This window comes from Eschrichtius robustus, chromosome 1, assembly GCF_028021215.1.
Source record: "Eschrichtius robustus isolate mEscRob2 chromosome 1, mEscRob2.pri, whole genome shotgun sequence".
NCBI classification, from domain to species: domain Eukaryota; kingdom Metazoa; phylum Chordata; class Mammalia; order Artiodactyla; family Eschrichtiidae; genus Eschrichtius; species Eschrichtius robustus.
The window spans coordinates 24338894-24356594 of record NC_090824.1 but is presented as its reverse complement, the minus strand read 5'-3'; the positions used below and the strand labels follow the sequence as shown (position 1 = coordinate 24356594).

Here is a 17701-nt window from a genome sequence, read left to right as displayed (position 1 = left end):
GAATTCAGAGTAATGATAGTAAAGATGATCCAAAATCTTGGAAATAGAATGGAGAAAATACAAGAAATGTTTAACAAGGACCTAGAACTAAAGAGCAAACAAACAATGATGAACAACACAATAAATGAAATTAAAAAATCTCTAGAAGGAATCAATAGCAGAATAACTGAGGCAGAAGAATGGATAAGTGACCTGGAAGATAAAATAGTGGAAAAACTGCCACAGCAGAATAAAGAAAAAAGAAAGAATTGAGGACAGTCTCAGAGACCTCTGGGACAACATTAAACACACCAACACTCGAATTATAGGGGGCTCAGAAGAAGAAGAGAAAAAGAAAGGGTCTGAGAAAATATTTGAAGAGATTATAGTTGAAAACTTCCCTAACATGGGAAAGGAAATAGTCAATCAAGTCCAGGAAGCACAGAGAGTCCCATACAGGATAAATCCAAGGAGAAACACACCAAGACACAAATTAATCAAACTATCAGAAATTAAATACAAAGAAAAAATATTAAAAGCAGCAAGGGATAAACAACAAATAACATACAAGGGAATCCCCCTAAGGTTAACAGTTGATCTTTCAGCAGAAAATCTGCAAGCCAGAAGGGAGTGGCAGGACATATTGAAAGTGATGAAGGAGAAAAACCTACAACCAAGATTACTCTATCCAGCAAGGACCTCATTCAGATTCGACAGAGAAATGAAAACCTTTACAGACAAGCAAACGCTAAGAGAATTCAGCACCACCAAACCAGCTTTACAACAAATGCTAAAGGAACTTCTCTAGGCAGGAAACACGAGAGAAGGAAAAGACCTACAATAACAAACCCAAAACAATTAAGAAAATGCTAACAGGAACATACATATCGATAATTACCTTAAATGTAAATGGATTAAATGCTCCAACCAAAAGACACAGACTGGCTGAATGGATACAAAGACAAGACCCATATATATGCTGTCTACAAGAGACCCACTTCAGACCTAGGGACACGTGCAGACTGAAAGTGAGGGGATGGAAAAAGATATTCCATGCAAATGGAAATCAAAAGAAAGCTGGAGTAGCAATTCTCATATCAGACAAAATAGACTTTAAAATAAAGACTATTACAAGAGACAAAGAAGGACGCTACATAATTATCAAGGGATCAATTCAAGAAGAAGATATAACAATTGTAAATATTTATGCACCCAACATTGGAGCACCTCAGTACTTAAGGCAAATGTAACAGCCATAAAAGGGGAAACCGACAGTAACACAATCATAGTAGGGGACTTTAACACCCCAGTTTCACCAATGGGCAGATCATCCAAAATGAAAATAAATAGGGAAACACAAGCTTTAAAGTACACATTAAACAAGATGGACTTAATTGATATTCATAGGACAGTCCTTCCAAAAACAACAGAATACATTTTCTTCTCAAGTGCTCATGGAACATTCTCCAGGATAGATCATATCTTGGGTCACAAATCAAGCCTTGGTAAATTTAAGAAAATAGAAATCATATCAAGTATCTTTTCCGAGCACAACGCTATGAGACTAGATATCAATTACAGGAAAAAGAAAACTGTAAAAAATGCAAACACATGGAGGCTAAACAGTACGCTACTAAATAACCAAGAGATCACTGAAGAAATCAAAGAGGAAATCAAAAAATACCTAGAAACAAATGACAATGAAAACATGGCAACCTAAAACCTATGGGATGCAGAAAAAGCAGTTCTAAGAGGGAAGTTTATAGCAATACAATCCTACCTCAAGAAACAAGAAACATCTCAAATAAACAACCTAACCTTACACCTAAAGCAATTAGAGAAAGAAGAACAAAAAAACCCCAAAGTTAGCAGAAGGAAAGAAATCATAAAGATCAGATCAGAAATAAATGAGAAAGAAATGAAGGAAATGAGAGCAAAGATCAATTAAACTAAAAGCTGGTTCTTTGAGAAGATAAACAAAATTGATAAACCCATTAGTCAGACTCATCAGGAAAAAAAGGGAGAAGACTCAACAGAATTAGAAATGAAAAAGGAGAAGTAACAACTGACACTGCAGAAATACAAAGCATCATGAGAGATTACTACAAGCAAACAGATGCCAAAAAAATGGACAACCTGGAAGAAATGGACAAATTCTTAGAAAAGCACTGCCTTCTGAGACTGAACCAGGAAGAAATAGAATATGTAAACAGACCAATCACAAGCACTGAAATTGAAACTGTGGTTAAAAATCTTCCAACAAACAAATGCCCAGGACCAGATGGCTTCACAGGCAAATTCTATCAAACATTTAGAGAAGAGCTAACACCTATCCTTCTCAAACTCTTCCAAAACATAGCAGCGGGAGGAACACTCCCAAACTCATTCTATGAAGCCACCATCACCCTGATACCAAAACCAGACAGAGATGTCACAAAGAAAGAAAACTACAGGCCAATATCACTGATGAATATAGATGCAAAAATCCTTAACAGAATACTAGCAAACAGAATCCAAGAGCACATTAAAAGGATCATACACCATGATCAAGTGGGGTTTATCCCAGGAATGCAAGGATTCTTCAATATACACAAATCAATCTCATTAACAAACTGAAGGATAAAAACCATATGATCATCTCAATAGATGAAGAAAAATCTTCGACAAAATTCAACAGCCATTTATGTATGGTAAAAACCCTCCAAAACGTAGGCATAGAGGGAACCTACCTCAACATAATAAAGGCCATATATGACAAACCCACAGCCAACATCATTCTCAATGGTAAAAAACTGAAACCATTTCCTCTAAGATCAGGAACAAAACAAGGTTACCCACTCTCACCACTATTATTCAACATATTTTTGGAAGTTTTAGCCACAGCAATCAGAGAAGAAAAAGAAATAAAAGGAATCCAAATGGGAAAAGAAGAAGTAAAACTGTCACTGTTTGCAGATGACATGATACTATATACATAGAGAATCCTAAAGATGCCACCAGAAAACTACTAGAGGTAATCAATGAATTTGTTAAAGTAACAGGAATACAAAATTAATGCACAGAAATCTCTTGCATTCCTATACACTAATGATGAAAAATCTGAAAGAGAAATTAAGGAAACACTCCCATTTACCATTGTAACAAAAAGAATAAAATACCTAGGAATAAACCTACCTAAGGAGACAAAAGACCTGTACTCAGAAGACTGTAAGACACTGTGAAAGAAATTAAAGACGATACAAACAGATGGAGAGATATACCATGTTCTTGGATTGGAAGAATCAACATTGTGAAAATGACTCTACTACCCAAAGCAATCTACAGATTCAATGCAATCCCTATCAGACTACCAATGGCACTTTTCACAGAACTAAAACAAAAAATTTCACAATTTGTATGGAAACACAAAAGACCCCAATTAGCCAAAGCAATCTTGAGAAAGAAAAACGGAGCTGGAGGAATCAGACTCCCTGACTTCAGACTAAACTACAAAGCTATAGTAATCAAGACAGTTCAGTACTGGCACAAAAACAGAAATACAGATCAATGGAACAGGATAGAAAGCCCAGAGATAAACCCACGAACCTGTGGTCACCTTATCTTTGTTAAAGGTGGCAAGAATATACAGTGGAGAAAAGACAACCTTGTCAATAAGTGGTGCTGAGAAAACTGCACAGCTACATGTAAAAGAATGAAATTAGAATACTCCCTAACACCATATACAAAAATAAACTCAAAATTTATTGGAGACCTAAATGTAAGGCCAGACACTATAAAACTCTTAGAGGAAAACATAGGCAGAACACTCTATGACATAAATCACAGCAAGATCCTTTTTGACCCACCTTCTAGAGAAATGGAAATTAAAACCAAAATAAACAAATGGGACCCAGTGAAACTTAAAAGCTTTTGCACAGCAAAGGAAACCATAAACAAGATGAAAAGACAGCCCTCAGAATGGGAGAAAATATTTGCAAATGAAGCAACTGACAAAGGATTAATCTCCAAAATTTACAAGCAGCTCATGCAGCTCAATATCAAAAAAACAAACAAGCCAATCCAAAAATGGGCAGAAGACCTAAATAGACATTTCTCCAAAGAAGATATACAGATTGCCAACAAACACATGAAAGGATGCTCAACATCACTAATCATTAGAGAAATGCAAATCAAAACTGTAGTGAGGTATCACCTCACACCGGTCAGAATGGCCATCATCAAAAAATCTACAAACAATAAATGCTGGAGAGGGTGTGGAGAAAAGGGAACCCTCCTACACTGTTGGTGGGAATGTAAATTGATACAGCCACTATGGAGAACAGTATGGAGGTTCCTTTAAAAACTAGAAATAGAACTACCATATGTCCCAGCAATCCCACTGTTGTGCATATACCCTGAGAAAACCATAATTTAAAAAGAGTCATGTACTATAGTGTGCATTGCAGCACTATTTACAATATTCAGGACATGGAAGCAACCTAAATGTCCATTGACAGATGAATGGGTAAAGAAGATGTGACCCATATATACAATGGAATATTACTCAGCCATTAAAAGGAGTAAAATTGAGTTATTTGTAGTGAGGTTGATGGAGCCTAGAGTCTGTCATACAGAGTGAAGTAAGTCAGAAAGAGAAAAACAAATTCCGTATGCTAACACATATATATGGAATCTAAAAAAGAAATGGTTCTGAAGAACCTAGGGGCAGGACAGGAATAAAGACGCAGATGTAGAGAATGGACTTGAGGACACGGGGAGGGGGAAGGGTAAGCTGGGATGAAGTGAGAGATTAGCACTGACATATATACACTACCAAATGTAAAATAGATAGCTAGTGGGAAGCAGCTGCATAGCACAGGGCGATCCGCTCTGTGCTTTGTGACCACTTAGAGCGGTGGGATAGGGAGGATGGGAGAGAGATGCAAGAGGGAGGGGACATGGGGATATATGTATACATATAGCTGATTCACTTTGTTGTACAACAGAAACTAATACAACATTGTAAAGTAATTATACTCCAATAAAGGTGTTAAAAACATTAAAAAAAAATTAGATCTATAGTCAAGAGAAAAAAAAAAAAAAAGAAAGAAACATGTTCCAGTTAAAATTTATCAAAGGCAATGTGTGTCGAAAATATGCCCTGGCAGGGCTGGTAGCTAAGGCCAGTACAGAGGGTATCAGCTCATGGAGAGAGAGAGAGAAGAGCAGGTTCCATCCTGGTGATGGTGAGCCAGTGATGAAGACTCAGGCAGGACCTACAGCCTCTGTCCCAGGTACCGAGTAAGAAGCATCTTACCTATATGAGCTCATTTACTTATCACACCAACCTGTGAGGTGGGGACCGTTCTCTTCCCATTTTACAGGTAAGGAGGTTGAGGACCAGGAAAGAGAAGTCACTTCTTCAAGGTTATCCAGCTAGTACGTGGCGGAGCTGGGATTTAAACACAGGCAGGGGCTGTGCTGCTGTCAACCTGTATGATGTGCACCCTGTCAGCCAAGACTTTCAGGTAGAAAAAAAGATAATCATACTAGGTGCTAGGCCACTGAGATTGTCCTGGGTCCTCCTCTGGGCCCGGCTGTCTTAGCTGGCAGGGATTGGAACCAAATGGCGTACATTGTCCTTTTTACCATCTTGCGGCATTTCGTTCCCTTGCTTACATTGTTCCTTCCTGGCCAGGCAACAGTGGTCTCCCATCTCACCTGCTAGGCTCCTTTCGTTTGGTTCATCAACTGGTAGCCTCACCTGTGATGCCAAGAGGGCTGTTAGCTCACTCTGTTTCTGTCCTCCCATCCCAGGTACCATATCAGTGAACAGCAGGCGCACGCCGTTCACCGCTAGTGGGGAGAGCGAGATCCTGGACCTGGAGGGGGACATGTACCTGGGCGGGCTGCCGGAGAACCGTGCTGGCCTCATCCTCCCCACTGAGCTCTGGACCGCCATGCTCAACTATGGCTATGTGGGCTGCATCCGTGACCTGTTCATTGACGGGCGCAGCAAGAACATCCGGCAGCTGGCGGAGATGCAGAATGCTGCGGGCGTCAAGTCCTCCTGCTCACGGATGAGCGCTAAGCAGTGTGACAGCTACCCCTGCAAGAACAACGCCGTGTGCAAAGATGGCTGGAACCGCTTCATCTGCGACTGCACGGGCACCGGCTACTGGGGACGAACCTGTGAGAGGGGTGAGTAGGCCCTCGTAGTGGCACACTGGGTCTGAGTGGGGGTGACGTGCTGCAGGTGTGTCCCTGGATAGACCTGCCTGTGCTTCCTTTGCTACTACAGGCGCTCCCTTTGGTCCTCCCTGTGCTTGCTTTCTTCTGGAGAAGAATTTTCTTGGGTTCACTGCTTTCCAGATCATACCCTTTCTAGTTCCGGATGCTTGGATTTGTTTGGCTAGGGTTGGGTTGCAGAGAGGGAAACTTTAGAGTAAATATTACCATGATCATGATACTTTCTTGATTAAGTGTTAGACATCTATTTGAGAAGGTGAATTCTTTTGGGATTCTGGGTGGGCTCACCAACTGGCTGTTTCATTTGTTCATTTAACTCATGCTTTTTGATGCTTTCTACGTGCTACCTCTTGGATTAGGCTTTAGAAATACACTATTGAACAAAATAGCCCCAGCCCTGTTCTATGGAGCTTGCTGCCTAGTGGAATACTTAGCTGTTAAATAATCACAGACATGTTGAGTTTTATAAGAAGCAGTGTTATGTGTTGGTTAAGAACATGAATTCTGGGGCCAGACTGGGTGAGAGATGTGGCCCTCATGGAGCGATACAAACTTTCTCAAGATCTTTGAGACTTTATTTCCTCATTTGCAAAATGGAGATAATTAGGTACCTACCTCACAGGATATTAATGATGATTAAGTGAGTCAGTAGGTTTCTGGACTATGGAAAGCATTTAGTAAATGTTAGCGATTGTTACAGTCATAATTATTGTCATCAACATCATTAAAGGAAAAGCACAGAGAAGTTTGGGAGGCCTTTGCAAGGGGACCCAACATACTGTAGAGGTTCATAGAAAGCTTCTTCAAGAAAGAAATATATAGGTTGAGACTTGAAATGTAAGTAAGAGTTAGCTTGGCAACGAGGTGGGAGGAAGCCGGATGTCTTTTACATGAGGACAACGTGTGCCAAGAGGTAAGAGACCATGGCACACTGGGACTTTCCTGGCGGTCCAGTGGTTGAGACTTCGCCTTCCAATGCAGGGGATGCAAGTTCGATCCCTGGTTGGGGAGCTCAGATCCCACATGCCTCTCAGCCAAAAAACCAAAACATAAGCAACAGAAGCAATATTGTAACAAATTCAATAAAGACTTTAAAAATGGTCCACATCAAGGAAAAAAAAATCTTAAAAAAAAATCTCCTCTAAAAAAAAATAAAAAGAGACCATGGCACAGCTGAGGAACCAAACAAAGTCCATAACAGAATGGAGTGTGTAGTGAGGTGGGGGGAGGGGTGTGAGAGGTGGCTGAAGAGTTGGGGGACAAAGAGTGGGGGCTGACCCTTTACAACAGGCCAGGATGCTGGGGGAAGCCCCTTTCTCTCTACCGCTTTAGGACCTTACACTTGCACTGAATTTACAGTTTGGGTAAAGGGCAGAGATAAAGGTAAGCAAAGAGACGACATCAAGACAAGGAGATCCTAGTCTATAAGCCACATCCAGATTGCAGCTTGGTTCATTGTTTTATATGCCAAGCACACAGAATCTGGCTGGCTGTCCATGAGTTGTCAGTCTCTATTTTGTATGAAAGGATAATTTACATAGTTACCAAGTTTTGCTGAGGGCATAGTTCTAGGGCTTTGAGGATACTGTGTCTGTAGTAGAGATAGTTTCTGTCTACAGAAGCTTATCATTTCTTTAGCTGAGGAGTGGACACATCTATATAAGAAGCAGTAATAAAATGATACAAGGCAGCAGCATGGGCTGGACCACTAGGGGGACATGGAAATTTAGTGAAGACTTTCCTGAGGAGAGGGACATGCAGGGTCTCATCCTTAAAGACTACCAGTGGCCAGAATTGTCCAGGTATCAGAAGTCTGTTGATAAGGAGGGATCCTGGAACATGCTTGGATAACCAGTCAAGGATTTTCAAGGAGTCATTTTTGTGAGGTCAACCATATTGCTAGTTAAAGTATATTTCAAGAGAACTGCAAACCTTCCCTACAGCTGGACCAAAAGGAGGACACAAGATATTGGAGTAAAGGAAAAGGAGCTTTTTTGGGGCTCATAGAAGTGAAATTCAGATTCACTGAATTTTCAAAGCAGCCACCCCAGAACATGAGCTAAGACGGGGAGGCGGCCATCCGGAACAGAAGTGGGTCTCATTTGGCTGGCCAGTCTGTCAAGCTCCTGAACTCTTTCCAAATCTCTTTTTAGGGTAGACTATCCTGGTTGCTGGTTTGGGGAGATAGAAAAGTCATTCGACCTCTGGGATGCACGAGACCATTTTGGTAGAAGCCAGGAAATTGTGGATCATCCACTGCCTAGGAAGGTAGTTTAAGAACTGAAGGTCCCTTCAGACATCTCACTTCTTTCTCCTGGGTATCTTTCCAACTCAAGGGCCTTGTGGTTACTGAAGACAAGCAGCAGTGACTGGAGACAGCTGAGCAAGGTGTCCCTGAGATCAGCTGTTCCAAGGGCAAATCAATGGGAGCTGGTCCAAGATTTGCCAAGTACAGTGAAAGTCACTGCACCTTTTACGTTGTCACTTCTGACTAGTCATTAAAAGGCAGCTGATTGGGGATATATGAGGGACAATTATTCCTGGTACAGTGCAGCCAAGAATCATCCATTGTGGCCAAATGAGAAGGAGCCTGGCAAATTTAAGACGTTTAATCTACATGTCGCTCAAATCCCAGATGGTTCAACTGATTGTTTTGTTCCCCCACTAATTGTTTTTTTGGCCCTGTATTGTTCCCGACACCATGTTCAGAATGAATCAGTGGAGTGTAAAAATGATAGGACTCTACTTTGCTGGCAAGGAAAATCGTTTCCCTATGACGCTGTTTTTCTTTATTGAAACTGATTCGTCAGTGGAGATGCTTTTGACTTTTGTTCATTTTTCATACATGCAGCAGACACTTATTGAAACCCTAATTTGTTCCAGGCACTGTATTAGATGCTGGCAATGCAAAGAAACCCAAAAACCGACACAGCTTCTGGTTTTGATCAAGGGGTGTATAGTCCTACTGGACAAGGAAAGGTGGGAACTGTGCTAACGCTTGGTAGATGTCATGCCTGATGTTTTAGGGGAATAGCAGGGTAGACAGATGGGAGAGGCCATGCCTACATGGGTGAGTGATGGTTGGGAAAAGGGGACCTGAGGTTTCTTAGATTTTCTGGTCTGCTATTAATAATAAAACTATGGCCTCTCTCTACCTCTGACCCTCAGTATGCATTATAGGCACTTCTGAAGAGTGGTAAAGGAAGAGCATTAACATTCTTTATGCAAGAGCGTGATCCCCTTTGTCAAGGAATGCTGCGCCACCCACCATAACACCATCAACAAGTTCACTCAATTTACCATTCTCTAATTTTTTTCTAGAAGCATTAACCCTAAGCCTAGAATTGATCATTTGTACCAAATGTGATAAGACTAAGACAATTCCTAAGGCAGTGTGTCCCATCTAGCCCCAACTGTGTCCTATACTTGGGCTTCATAATAGTGTCCATCCCTTGGTATCACTAGCCCCACAACAGGAATGGTAGTGTTTGAAAGAGGCACTTGTTTCTATAAAATGGAGAAAGCATAAGTGGGTTGCTGAAAACTGGTATTAAGAGACAAAGCAGAGTCAGGGATGGCTCAGGTCAGACACTGGATCAAAATAGCCCAAGAACCCAAGCAAAGTGAGCAAGCACATCTGTCTAAGGTACAACTCCCAGGTTAAAGGTGTCAGCCAAAGACAAAGGAATAAGGCAAGGGAACTAGGAAATATATGAGTACATGAGACTCAGGTTGATTTGCATGAGTGTCTTTCTCTGATAGTAAAAATGGATGTCTCTCGCTTGTACCCTCACAAGAGTGCTTCTACTGCCTATGAAGATGAGCAACTCTAAATTTTGACATATAACAGTTGGCTTGATGTTGTATTTAGATTTTTTTTTCACCATGATCTGATACTGTTCTAAGGAGATGTAGATAGATCCACCCATTCCAGTAGTTCAACTGTAGCTGTTCTGGTTTGTTATTTGTTAATCATATTGATGTGGGAGACATCTCCATGACCTAAAGAGCTAAGGTCTGCTTAGCTACTTCATGCCTTGTTCGGTTGAAATGCTTTACTCTGCTGGAAGATTGCCTGCCATTTTTAAAATCCTATTGTGTAGAGGAAACATTCTGTCTTATCTAAGATGATATGATCAGTTGACTTGGGACAACAGAGGTATCTTCTCCTTGTCAGTGTAGCCAGACTGCTTAGTTCAATTAGTGGGGACCAAGTGTCAATAGGCAAGGCTGTGGATTTAATTTATTTGTGGACCATCGAGCTTCAATTTGAGGCCACTGCAGATTCTATCCCCTTCCCTAGATGGCTTTTCCTGAATGTATGCCATCATTTGTTTAGCAAGAAATAAAATAGGACTCAGCACAGGTTCATCCCTATGACAAAAATAACCTATACTATAGCACTTAGAGTCAGGATGGCCTAGTGGTTAATGGCATGAATTTTAGTCAGATGGACCTTGGTTCCTGAGTTGGTTCTGTCAGTAGCTAGGTAATATACAACAAATTTTTTATTTCGTCCAAGTCTCAGTTTCCTTATCTGTAAAATGGGGACACTGATACTTACTAGGTAGGGTTCTCTTGGTTGCAAGCTACAGAATTGACAATGGCTAACAGAGTAAAGGAAGAAGACGTATTGCATGATTACCTAGAGAGTTATTGATCAAATGACGATCTGACGAACTACATCTTGAAAAGGGAAGCAGAACAACTCTGGGGATCCCAAGCCACTGTGATTGAAGTGATGCGTCTCTCTTGACCTACAGGTTCTGGAGTTTTCCAGTCACGGTTTACATTTTCCAAAAAGAGAACCTGATTGGCCCAGTTTAGTTCATCTGCCTATTCTTCTACAGTCAACTCTGTCCAGGCGGGCAGTCACCTAGAATAGATGTGAAGGATCACCTAACATGTAAATATATAACCTTACTGAACCATTTTCTTAGTGTTCTTTCATGGCTAAGCTTGGGGTACCCTGATCCATAAGGCCATGTCCTGTTATAGATGCCCAGCCACATGGACTACTTCTGTGTGATAAACAAAAATATTTCCTGGGGTCATGGAAATTGGATGCCTTTGAGAATATTAAATTGTAGAACTAAGAAAATGTGATAGAGGGTAAATCTGCTCTTCTCACTGGTCCCCGGGATTCCATTTATCTGACATAAACACCAGCTGAAAACCAAGAATGCAGATATTACGAGTTCTCTCAAATGACCCTGTTCCAGCAGGAAAGGCTTGCAGGCAGCAGCTGCTCGGGGACTTCGCTTTCAGCCAGCCCCTCTGATGGCTGCTGTGTGCTCCTGGGGCAGCAGTACATCCTGCTGGGGAGGGTGAGACACTGACTTTAGAGGAGGCTAGAGTGCGTCATTTGGATGCCACATGGAAATCAGGGCATCAGGACATGGCAGGCCTGGCAGATTCAGTTGATGTTACCTGTACCTAATCCTTATTCCAGCAAGGGAGGAATTGGAAGCCCTGAGAAGTTAATGTCACTTTAACTTGGAGCAGCTGTAGAATGGTTAAAATTCATGGATCCTGACGCCTAATCCACTGTACTTTCCATTACATTGAGTAGCCTTTCCTCCTCTTATATATGAAAGGGGTTGGATTATAAGGTCATTGAAGGAAAAACAGTGCATTAGGTATTTTTGTTTTCCCACAGTCTCCAGCACTGTGCTATACACATACTACGAGGTTATTAAATGTTGGAGGAAGGGTCCCAGTCCTCTGTCCTGGGTCTCCTCCTGGTCTGCACATTGCCCTTTGTGCCCTCATCCACTGCCATGGTGTCAAAGGTTATCTATATGTCAGTGATTCCCAAATCAGTCTCTCTAGCCTCGAACTCTCTCTGGAACCCCAGATTTCTATATCCAGTTGTCTGCTTGACATCTTCATTTGGATATCTGATAGATATCTTAATCATAACATTGAAGAATAGAAATCTTCAGTGCCTCCTCCCTGCCTTAGACTTTTTTTTTTCTTTTCTTTTTTTTTTACTTTTAGTTTTTCCCATCTCAGTAAATGGCATCACCATTGTCCTTGGCATTTTCCTCGATTTTTCTTCTCCCATCTCATTCAGTCTGTCTCAGCAAGTTCCTGTCGTCTCCTCATCTAAACCCATCCTGCATCTGTCCACTTCTCTCCCTCTCCACTACTATCACCCTAGGTCAACCTACATCGATCTCTTCTTTGGAAAACTAGGTAGCATGTCATATGTTATGAAAAGCTCAAATTCATTTTGCGCCTTCCTCAGAGTATTGAAGCGAGATTATTAAAATGTTTAACTATTCAACACATTCTTAAGTAGCTTTAGTTTCAGTGGCTTTTGGTCCCTCAAATTGCAGGAAATGAAGCTATGATACTTCTTTGGAATTAACTTCAACATTCACATTTCCATACCTTTTCTCTGTACCAAGCTTGGTGAGCTAAGTTGTGAGGACACAAATTTGTAGAAGACATAGTTTCAATTCTTGAGCTCACAGTCTAATAATCTGCAAATTGTAATGCAATCTACCAAGGGCAATGATCCAGGAATATCATAGGAAAGAATGAGATAACAATTAGAAAGCAAAATATGTCCAACATGATATACCACTTCATAACCAGTTCTGGATCTGCTGGGGTCTGCTCAGACTGACTCACTGGTGTGGGAACAAAAGAAACCCTGGCTTCCAGGGTCAAATATAAAAATGCTTGTTGGCGGGCTTCCCTGGTGGCGCAGTGGTTGAGAATCTGCCTGCCAATGCAGGGCACACGGGTTCGAGCCCTGGTCCGGGAAGATCCCACTTGCCGCGGAGCAGCTGGGCCCGTGAGCCACAATTACTGAGCCTGCGCGTCTGGAGCCTGTGCTCCGCAACAAGAGAGGCCGCGATAGTGAGAGGCCCGCGCACCGCGATGAAGAGTGGCCCCCGCTCGCCGCAACTAGAGAAAGCCCTCGCCCAGAAACGAAGACTCAACACAGTGATAAATAAATAAATAAATAAATAAAAGAACGTGAATTTCTTTAAAAAAAAAAAAAATGCTTGTTGCTTTCCCTTGTTCCAGTGCCATTGAGGCTCTGCTCCTATTCCCCTAGGAACATTCAGGCCCTTTATTTAGATATGTGACCTTGAGATTCTTACTTGGATCCTCTGGCCTCTCTGTTCTGCAAAAATAAAATGAGGCAATTGGGTTTCATGCTCTCTCAGGGCCCATCCAATTATAAAGCTCTGTGATTCTCAAATGTCATCAGCTTGGCAGTGGCTTCCCTTATCCTGAGTAGAGGGGTAAAGGTGAGTGAAGGGCAGGGCAGGGATGCTAGTCCTCGTTCCTTGTGGTCTGCAGTACTGTCTGGGTTAGGAGGCTCAGTTTAGTCATATCAGCACTGCGATGAAGTTGTCACCTCTCTGATTCATTCATCTAAGAATACGAATACCTTGATATACTGGGAATACTTCAGGTCCATGACTTAAAAGTTTTAATTGCTGGGTTAATGAATAGAGCCTTGGATTTCTTAATATCATTAAAAGACTGACTCTTTTTCAGTCCATTGTTTACCCCCTTTCAAGGGTAAATACATGTATTAGAGAAAGAGGGCCCCCAAGAAATACATAATTCATCAACATCAACCAACATGTCCCCATTTTTTCTTATCCATTGGTGCTTTTTTAATTTTTATTTTATATTGGAGTATAGTTGATTAACAGTGTTATGTTAGTGTCAGGTGTACAGCAAAGTGATTCAGTTGTACACATACATGTATCCATTCTTTTTCAAATTCTTTTCCCATTTAGGTTATTACAGAGTATTGAGCAGAGTTCCCTGTGCTATACAGTAGGTCCTTGTTGGTTTTCTATTTTAAATATAGCAGTGTGTACATGTCAATCCCAAGCTCCCAATCTATCCCTCCCCTCCCACACTTTCCCCCTGGTAACCATAAGTTCCTTCTCTAAGTCTGTGAGTCTGTGTCTGTTTTGTAAATAAATTCATTTGTATCATTTTTTAAGATTCTGCATATAAGCAGTATCATATGATATTTGTCTTCCTCTGTCTGACTTACTTTACTTAGTATGATAATCTCCAGGTCCGTCTATGTTGCTGCAAATGGCATTATTTCATTCTTTTTAATGGCTGAGTAATATTCCATTGTATGTATGTACCACATCTTTTTTTAAAAACATTTTTATCAGGGTATAGTTGCTTTACAATGTTGTGTTAGTTTCTGCTGTACAGCGAAGTGAATCAGTTATACGTATACATGCACCCCCTCTTTTTTGGATTTCCTTCCCATTTAGGTCACCACAGAGCACTGAGTAGAGTTCCCTGTGCTATACAGTAGGTTCTCATTAGTTATCTATTTTATACACAGTAGTGTATATATGTCAATCCCAATCTCCCCATTCATCCCACCCTGCCACCTCCTTGGTATCTGTAAGTTTGTTCTCTACATCTTTGTCTCTATTTCTGCTTTGCAAATAAGTTCATCTGTACTATTTTTCTAGATTCCACATATAAGCGATATTATATGATATTTGTTTTTCTCTTTCTGACTTACTTCACTCTGTATGACAGTCTCTAGGTCTGTCCATGTCTCTGCAAATGGCACTATTTTTTATGTCTGAGTAATATTCCATTGTATATATGTACCACTGCTTTATCCATTCCTCTGTTGATGGACATATAGGTTGCTTCCATGTCTTGGCTATTGTAAATAGTGCTGCAATGAACATTGGGGTGCATGTACCCTTTTGAACCATGTTTATCTCCAGATATATGCCCAGGAATGGGATTGCTGGATCATATGGTAGCTCTGTTTTTAGTTTCTTAAGGAACCTCCATACTGTTCTCCATAGTGGCTGCACCAATTTACATTCCCACCAGCAGTGTAGGAGGGTTCCCTTTTCTCCACACCCTCTCCAGCATTTATTGTTTGTAGACTTTTGATGATGGCTGTCCTGACTGGTGTGAGGTGATACCTCATTGTAGTTTTGATTTGCACTCCTCTAATAATTAGTGATGTTGAGCATCTTTTCACGTGCCTCTTGGCCATCTGTATGTCTTCTTTGGCGAAATGTCACTTTAGGTCTTCTGCCCATTTTTTAATTGGGTTAAGACACACAGCTATATCTGGTGATGACCGTAGCGTTGCTCAGATTCAGCCTCTTCTTGTTTCTCTTCCTGTTCTCCTTTCCACAGGCCCAGGATTGTATGAGCCCAGGAAATTGTCCTATAGTCCATGAACCCTTCCTAAGTGTTATTCTGCCAGGTTAGGGTCTGAGATACCCCTGATCAGAGCTTCTCCTAATGGTCTAAAGAAGAGAGTAAGGGAAGAAGATTCTAGTCGTTTGAGAAGCTTGAAGCTCCAGGGGTCTCAGAAGGAGAGGCTGGGGACTTTGGTGATCTTTGGAAAATCTACAGCTAGGCCTGTGTTCAGCCTGAGAATGTGAAGGTCAGCACTTTGAGGCAGCGTGTGACAGCTGCTTAGAACTGTGACACACCTGCTGTTGGCTGTGATTCTGCCAAATGCAGAGACACGGTGGCCATTTATATTACTGCTTTGTACCTTTATTACTGCCTTTGCTAAAAGCTGCTTAACTGCCAGCAGACATCTGCCCATTATTGATGCAATAAACTGAGATGCTGCTAAATTATGAGAAACGAGTGCTTCAGAATGCAACACAAGGGGATTGTCATAGCATTTTTTAGCATCTTTGGCTTCGTGGGTCTTTTCACAGATAGATGAATCCTTCCTTGCTCCAGTCTGGATTAAGAGGAAAGGAAAGTTAACTTTTTTGAGAGAAATTATATGCCTGCTTTGTATTCTTAATATACACTGGGCCATTTAACCCTCACATCCATTCTTCAGGCTGCGTAATCTTAGCCTCATTTCCTAGATGAAGAAAATAAGGCCCCAAGTCATTCATTCCAAAGCACCTGTTGAGTACTGTGTGCCAGCGGCCGCATTGATCCTTTGAGATACAAGAGAATTGATTGTGATGTTCCTCATAAACATATCAATATATTCTGATACCTGAGGAAAGGACATAAATGCGAGGAGAAATATCATGGGCAGTGTCAGAGCTTGGGTGACACTAGAGCTGACGCTTGGTGGAGTAGCAGGAATCTCCCGGGAAGACCAGGCAGGGAAAAGTATTTCAGGCAGAAGGAACAGATATGCAAAGATGACTTCTGTAAACAGGAAGTTTTCCTCGTGGATGGTATCTAAGTCTTAAATTTGAGGGGATGTTTTAGAAGGTGTAGCTGAAGAAGTGGTAGGGCCAATTGTGAGGCACCTTGTTTGTTCTCCCCACAAGTTTGGACCTTACCAAACTCGTAAGGGGGCATGCCAGTTTTAGCAGTGGGATCACAAAGTCAGATCCCTCTGGCAAGGGATGATTGGCATGTGGGAGACAGTAGGCCAAGAGACCAGTGTGCGTTAGTTCAGTTTGCATTTATATTAACTCAGGGTGGGAAATAAGAGTCCTAACTGCGATTAGGGAGAATGGAGGTCGAGTTCTGGGGGCACGTCCAATAGATATTTAAGGGGCAATGTTGATAGGATTTACTAACCAGTTATACACAGCTAAAGAGTGGCCGAGACTGGATTAGAATAAGGGTTTGGTAGTAGAAGCCCGTTGTTTCTTCCCTGTGCTACTCAAGCATCTCAGATCAGTTGGAGAGTCTTGGGAGGAGTGGGGAAGAGTGAGGTAGCGATGAAGGGGATATAGCTAGGAGTCGCCTACATATACTGGTCCCACTCTGAACATATGTGACTTATTCTCTCTCTGTGCCTCAGTTTCCATATTTACCACTGAGAATATCAACAATGGTTGCTTAATTGGCTTTTTGTGAGCCTCTTTATTATAGAGTCAAAGTGTATGTTGTGCTCACAGAGATCATAAGCCAGCATGTCCCTTTCTGAAGCTAGAGTTCTGCAATTCAAGAATGAAAAAATTCTCAGACTGGTGTCTTTATTACTCAGTTTTTTCTTGTGTTGTAGAAATGACCTAGATATGATTTCTGTGTTTAAGTATATGATATAGGCTAGAACTTAACAGGGGGAAGGAAGGTTGCACCAGAAGGGAACATACCAAAGCATGCTTTTCTCCATACTTCACATGGTTTGTATTTGGAATCAAGACGTGACTAGTGTAATCCCAGATTTTGAAGAATTATGCTCAAATGGTCTGTTGTTACTGTGATTATCTCAACCAAGCTTTGCATATATTTGGTGGAAAAATGAATTGTTTCTCTTTCTCTTGTAAAAGTGGCCATATTTGAGATTAAGCTAAAAGGTTCTTTCCTTATAGGTAGGAAAAATCGTATTTTTAATTTCTCTGTATTCTGGTCTTCCATTAGGACTTCACATCAATGGCACCCAGTACTGAGGATTGTGTATGTGTGAGTGATAGAGCACACGTGTAGTTTCCCTCTAGTTTCTGAGATGTTTTTCTGTTCTGTTTTTAATATAATCAGAGATTATTAAGGAAGAGAAACACAAACATGTAACAGTCATGAA

General features: G+C 41.3%; 1 protein-coding gene across 11 annotated transcripts in view; it reads left to right on the top strand.

The window, feature by feature from the left end:
* Window positions 1-17701, top strand: part of NRXN3 (neurexin 3) — a 1618670-nt gene that overhangs the window by 476299 nt on the left and 1124670 nt on the right. For all 11 annotated transcript variants that reach the window (XM_068558635.1, XM_068558546.1, XM_068558806.1 and 8 more), the window contains one exon: window positions 5776-6159. In XM_068558635.1, the coding sequence (XP_068414736.1) occupies window positions 5776-6159 (384 nt within the window). The remainder of the gene's footprint in view (window positions 1-5775; window positions 6160-17701) is intronic.